Consider the following 6,771-nt stretch of genomic DNA (forward strand, 5'->3'; position numbering starts at 1 on the left):
CCTCTAAAGGCTTCGTTATTTTGGCAGAATTAATTAACAAGTTGACAGTTAATGATCTGTATAATCTTTTAATATCTGATAATAAATTTTAATTGTTTAAATAAGTTTGATAAAAAAATACAAATATTTGTCAATTTCTAATCGACAGATTTCCGTTTTTCACCGAAATAAAATTTTAATTAATTAAAAAAAGTCTTCTCGTATGACGCTTCATTTAAGAACAATAATTTTTTATTTGTTGATTTTTTAAAGAAATTTGTTCAACTAATACATACTTTTGTCAATTTTCAAACACCAGATTTTTTTTAACGGAATCAATTTTAAGTTACTTGTAAAAATCCTTCCCCTATGAATCTTTAACAACGAACAATAATTGTTTATTTCATAAACAATTTTATGAGCAAACTAAAAACCGATTAAAAATTGACGAGAATCTGTATTTTGTTAACACATTTATTTAAACAATTAAAAAATATTGTCGTCTAATAAACCATGGCAATAAAGTCCTTCTTGTATAATTAGCAGTCGATTTTGTAAAAAAAACGAAATACATTTTTCTAATCAATTGGTGAATTTGTTAATAAAATTTTTTATTAAATAAAACATTCTTGATCCCCAATCACGTATTATAAGGGTAGCATTTCTCAAAGTAATAAAAAATTAATTGCATAAAAAAATCTATCGGTATAACATTTACGAAAATCTGTATTTGTTTATCAAATTTATTTAAACAATTAAGAATTGTCATCAGGTGTTAAAACATCGTATGCATTATTCGTTACAGACAATTTTTTTGAGGAATTGTTTCAAAGAATGTAGCCTTCAAAGCGATAAATTACTAAAATATGTATTTGTTTATTAATTTTCTTATCACATTAACAATTAGTTTGGAGTTTAATAAAATGCAAACTAAGGCTTGTTTTACGTATGCTCTGAACAAACAGTTGAAAAATACAGTCTCCAAGTATTTTTAATGTTGAAAAAGCTTTTTACCTCATTAATTTGTTAATATTATATTATAGATATTAATGTTATATATATTATATATATATAAGGTTTTAGATAAATATGAGTATAATTCCCGAAATAAAATCACCCAAATTATAAAATATCCATTTTTGTAAAACTTTCAAACCTAAACAATTAAAATATTGTTGAATAATAAATAAATAATAAATAATAAATAATAAATATTAAATAAAATATAAAGTAGGTTCATCAAACAAAAGTATTTTATTTATTATTTATTATTTACCAATTCTTTATTATTTAGATTTCGGAATCTTTATAACTCGCATTCTTTATTTTTCTTAACGTAACTTAAAAAATTTAAACGTCTTTGTGAACTAACTAAATAATAAAAATAACAAAATATTGGTTCTGAAAAATCTTTTTGAAATTTAGTTAACTTTCATCAAAAGAAAAAGTTTAAATTGGATCAAAATTTTAAGCTCTGGACTAATTTTTTCAGAAGAAGAAGAAGAAGAAGGTGTTTTCATAGTAGACCTTCTTCTATCGATGTTGAGGGCAGTTAAAAAGATTTTAATCCTTAGTCGGAGATACTAGATTATCCTTTTTGTTTTTGACGTCCACTGGCAGATCTGATTCTGGTTTACTAGTGTAGCTGGACACCAATAAAAGTGGCAATCCACCCAACACCATGCATGTACCCATACACAGGAAACAGACGTTATAACTTCCGGTCACGTCCCGCAAGTAGCCTGAAACCAATTTCAAACTTTAATTTCATTTAATCTCCACTTGTAAACACCACTTGTGTGATTTTTGTTTTATCCTGCTTTTTTATTTTTTTTTCACTTCATTATTTATAAAATTATGCATGCATGAAATATTAACCAAAAATGGATTCATTAAATTTTCAACGAAAGAGATCAAATTGTTGAAGAGTTTGGAATGAGATGTTTGATTTTAAGGTGCTTCCTAGGGCTTCACTTTTAGTCCATGGATTACAAATGACAATTTTTCTCCTATTATGAATTGTTTGATGTCATATTTTAACCACATAATCTAAAGGGCTCAATACAATCCCTAACAGAGGGGTTTCTCGAAAATTGGGCTTCTGGTTTTTTTTGTTTTTTTGAAAATATGATGCATTTTATGCGCCTGGGAAGGAGTAAACTGTATTTTCACGGTGGCGGTTTGCCCCTTACCAGGCGTATAAAATACATCAGATTTTCAATTAATTAAAAAAAAAAAAACAAGCCCATTTTTCGAAAAACCTGTCTGTGTCGGATTGTATTTAGCCCTTTAGATTATGTGGTTAAAATATGGTATCAACGAATTAATTATACTGTAGAAGACAAGTTGTAATTTTTAATACACGGACTAAAAATGAAGCCCTAGGAAGCGACCGAATGGGAAATATTGAGGCGGATGAGAAAGCGGAATACACACGATCAGTGTTAAAAAGTGTCAAAAGCGGTAGAAGTGTGAGAAAGTAGATTAGCGAAAATAAAAAGTTCAAACTGTAAGCTTGGAGGTGGAGATAGTGGGAATGAGGATAAGAAAAGACTCAGAAATATAAGGAGAAGAATAGAAAAACAGAGAGAGGGAAAAATATAATGAGAAAGAGTCTAAGATCAGAGTGAAGGAACTGAAAGAAGGAGTGGAACATGTGCTGAAAAGAATAGATGCGAAGGTAAAGATAGAGGAAGTGAGAAGTGTAGAAAATAAAGGGGGAAGAGAAGAACAAATGGAATAGAAAGAGAGAGAGAGAAGAAAAATAAATTTAATGAGAAAGAGTCTAAGATTAGAGGGGAAGGAACTGAAAGGAGGAGTGGAACATTTGCTAAAAAGAATAGAGGCGAAAGTAAAGATAGAGGAAGCGAGAAGTGTAGGAAAAGAAGGGGGAATAGAAGAACACATCGCACTGATAGCACTAAAGAGAAGGGAACATAAAAAGGGAAGTAATGGCAAAAAAGGGCGTTATATGGAAGCTTGGAGACAATTGAGGATTTTACATCGGAAGAGAAGAATGAGTATAAGTTAAGGAAAATAGCGCAAGAGGCAATTTCGAAGGGTTAAGAAGGTGGGCTAAATATAAAAGAATCAAAATACAGATAGAAGATATAGGGTGAGATTTAGACAGGGAAAGGGAAGTGATAGTAATAAGTCAGCTGACAAGGGACTAGGAGAAAAAAGAACGGAATAGAGAAAAAGAAATAGGAAACAACAACAGGTCAGCAATAAAAGAAGCCTGTATATATACTGAGAGAAGAAGCACAAAGGGATAAATTAAATACCAGGGTGAGAAAGAAAGCATGAACTTTTGATGGAAAGCTAAAGAGGAAAAGAAGAAGAGTTAGCGAAAATGTGTTTGGAAGAGGTAGAAGAAAGGAGAGGGAGGACGATAGAATTTATGAGATGGGAAAAAGAAAGAGATGACTTCTCTAGGGACAGAAATATAGGAGATGGGACTGGATTATGATAACAAAGCAAGGAGTATCAGAGGACTCAGAAAAGGGATAGGGAGATAGGGAGAGAGAATATTGTCAAGAATAGCAAGACTCGAATTGGGAAAGGAGGCAAGATAAGGAATATATTGGGAAAGGAAGGATAAGAGAATGTGCATAATCTGTAAAACGGAAGAGAAAGCATGGGAGAATGTATGGGAGAGTATATGGGAAGGTTGTAGGAGACGAACTGAAGATAGGGAAGCTGGTGCAAAGGAATTAGAGGGGGCTAGATGAACAAATAAGAAATAATACAAATTAAAGATCTAGAAAAAGAATGGCCTGCCACACATAAATAAAAATGGTCATAATTTCATGAAAAAAAAATTGTTCAAATAAACATTGTGACCAACTTTCAATGCTTTTAAAATATTGAGTAACAATACGATAAAGAAAATCTGTGATTTCTGAATCTCATCAACATCAGGAAAAGATAAATAATAAAAATACGTCATCGTTATTTATCGATCAAGATGAAAGTACATATAGTAGGTGAATTAGGTCGTGCAATGGAGAATATTTACTCTCACACGTCATTCGACATGAACATATTTTTCATTATTTGTTGTTTCCTTACATCGTTAAAGTAGGAATAATTTAACGCAATCCGTTTCATCAGCTGAATCACGCATGACGATGAAATATGTTGCAGCATCCATAAAACTCAATGTTTATGATCTGAGATATTTTAGAAATGCATTGGCTAGCTATTAGTTATTTTCAACTGACAATCAATTCATTTGAATAAATGAATATCACTCTGTGAATTTTAAAAACAAATTTTAAATCTTTAAATTTATGCAGCAAAATCTTATATTAAATTTAATGTTTTGAAACTTTGTTATTCAATACAACAGTGGAGTTACAAATCGAGAATTTATTTCTAAACCATTAAAGTTTGCAACTTTATTATAATTTCTTCAAAATAATTAATTGCGAATTTTTAGTTTAAGAAATTGTTTAAAAACAATGAATTTTCAACAAAACCATTGAACTTTCTACTTATGATAACTTTTGAAACAAAAATAAAGAAGTTACATTTTCAGACCAATAACTTAAAAACTTAATTTTCAAGAAAACAGTCAAATTTTCAGCAAACTAGGTAAATCTTTAAAAAATAAATATTAAACGAAGTAGTTCAACTTGCGACTAAAGTAATTAAATTGTCGACCAAAAAAGATACATTTTCAATCAAGTAATTAAATTAAAAAAATAATTTTCTCCGTGGAAAATAATTTTCCACCGAAAAAGACGCATTTACTACAAAAATGTTGAATTTTCAAACCAGGAAGGCGAATTATCTACTAAAAAGTAGATTTTTCAATTAAGTATTTTAAATTCCTGTCAAATTGTCGAATTTTTAACTAGAAACGATCAATTTTTTATTATAAAATATAAATTTTTAAATCAAAAATGAAAGTTACAATTTTAGATAAAATTAATTTGCAAACAAACAAAATTACAAAGTAGTGCAACTTTAATCAAGGTAGTTAAATTCACAAAAATTAATTTTCAACAAAGATACATCAATTCTCAACAACAACCAAGAAGATTAGTTTTCTACCAAAAAAGGATGAATTAAAAAAAAGGAATAAAATTTCGATCAACTAGTTAAATTATTAACAAAAAAATAATAATTTTCAACGGCATAGTTTAATTTGCAAGAAAAAAGATATATTATCAACCAAAAAGATCAATTTTCTATCAAAAAAGATAAAACTTCAAACAAAGAAACAATTAGTTTTAAACAAAGTATTTAAATTTAAAAAAGAATGTATTTTCAACGAAATATTTCAACATTCAATTAAAAAAGGTGTATCTTCGATAAAAATGAAATTGTTAAATTTCCAGTTAAGAAAAACGATTTCATAAAATACTGATCTTTCAAAAGAATAGTTCAATTTTCAACTAAAATGGCAAACGTACAAAAAAATTTAACACAGCTCATCCAATCATTGTAATTCTGAGCTAAAAAAAATTAAATCTGAAGAAAAAATTTAATATCTAATGTGCTAATTAAAAAAATATTTTTAATTTAAGTAAATAACAGTTGAATTCAAACAAAAAAGTCGAATTTTCAAGAAAAAATCAGAAAGTGATTTTGAAACTTATTCAGAAGTTATTATGGAATTGAATAGCAGGGATATTTTTCGCAAAATTCGGAAACTTTTCAAAAATTTATCATCAGGAAACGTACTAAAAATAAAAACAGACTAAAAATCGGGACACTTTAAAAAAAGCAGGATGCCTAATTCAACATAACCCTACCTAACCTAAAATGAATAATTCCCATATTTATTTAAATCAATATATAAAACTGTTTTAATTTTAAACTTTTTAAATTAAAAAATGATAACAATGATAAATATCAAGTATTTTTATTTAAACTTCCAATTTTTTTTAGCATATGTACATTTTTTCTCGACATGAAAATTTTTTCAAGTATAGGATTTTCCCGGACTCTCCGCGGTTCTGGAACCGCGGAGAGTCCGAGACATGTTGCTGCACGCGAACCGGCACACGAACTTGTACAGGAATTCTTGACCGTTCCTGTACAGGAAATTTTTCCGGATCGTATAAATAATTTTATATGGGAACAAATCTGCGAGCATTCGCTAGTGACTTGGCTCTCTCGATAGTAAGTTCGATCTTTAAGTCAATAAAAGAAAAAAAACTTTACAGCTGTAAGCATCCTGAGTTTTTAACGATGGCTTTTTATAAAGGACCCTACATGAGTTTCTCTACAAGAAGCCGTGCCTTAATTTATTTCGCGAGGGAACCTGTACAATCATTTAAAGGTTTATTTGTCGGTGTTGATTCCATTGGAGGATCGTGTACAGGTTCTTGCACCTAATCCCTGGACAAGAATCGCAAAGATTACCTGTGCAGGTTCGTGTGCAGGATCGCGTCCAGAAACATGTCCGGTATCCGCCGAGGTTCCTGTACAGAAACCTATACTCCATCCGTGCAGGTTCCATTGCAGAAGCGTGTAAAGTATCTTTCACCAAATTCCAGCACAAGAACTGTCAAGATTAGCTGTGCAGGTTCGTGTGGAGGATCGCGTCCAGAAACATGTCCAGGATCCTCCGAAGTTGCTGTACAGAAAGATCAGCGCAGGTTCCATCGCAGGGCCGTCTACTGTTTTTTTCGCTAAATTCCTACACAGGCACCTCCAGGTCAACCTGTGCAGTTTCGTGTGCAGGATCGTGCCCAGATACATGTCCAGGATACTCTGAGGTTCCTGTACAGAGGGATCGGCGCAGGTTCCATTGCAGGCGTGTGTACAGTTTCTTTTGTC

At 30.5% G+C, this 6,771-nt stretch overlaps 1 protein-coding gene across 1 annotated transcript in view; it reads right to left on the bottom strand.

Annotated features, from left to right (window-relative positions):
• Nucleotides 1-1,398: 1,398 nt before the first annotated feature.
• Nucleotides 1,399-6,771, bottom strand: part of LOC117172805 (monocarboxylate transporter 12) — a 42,113-nt gene continuing 36,740 nt past the window's right edge. Inside the window, exon 6 of the mRNA XM_033361040.1 lies at nt 1,399-1,721. Coding sequence (XP_033216931.1) covers nt 1,543-1,721 — 179 coding nt within the window. The 3' untranslated portion in view covers nt 1,399-1,542. The remainder of the gene's footprint in view (nt 1,722-6,771) is intronic.

The sequence above is a fragment of the Belonocnema kinseyi genome, chromosome 5, assembly GCF_010883055.1.
Source record: "Belonocnema kinseyi isolate 2016_QV_RU_SX_M_011 chromosome 5, B_treatae_v1, whole genome shotgun sequence".
In the NCBI taxonomy this organism is placed as follows: domain Eukaryota; kingdom Metazoa; phylum Arthropoda; class Insecta; order Hymenoptera; family Cynipidae; genus Belonocnema; species Belonocnema kinseyi.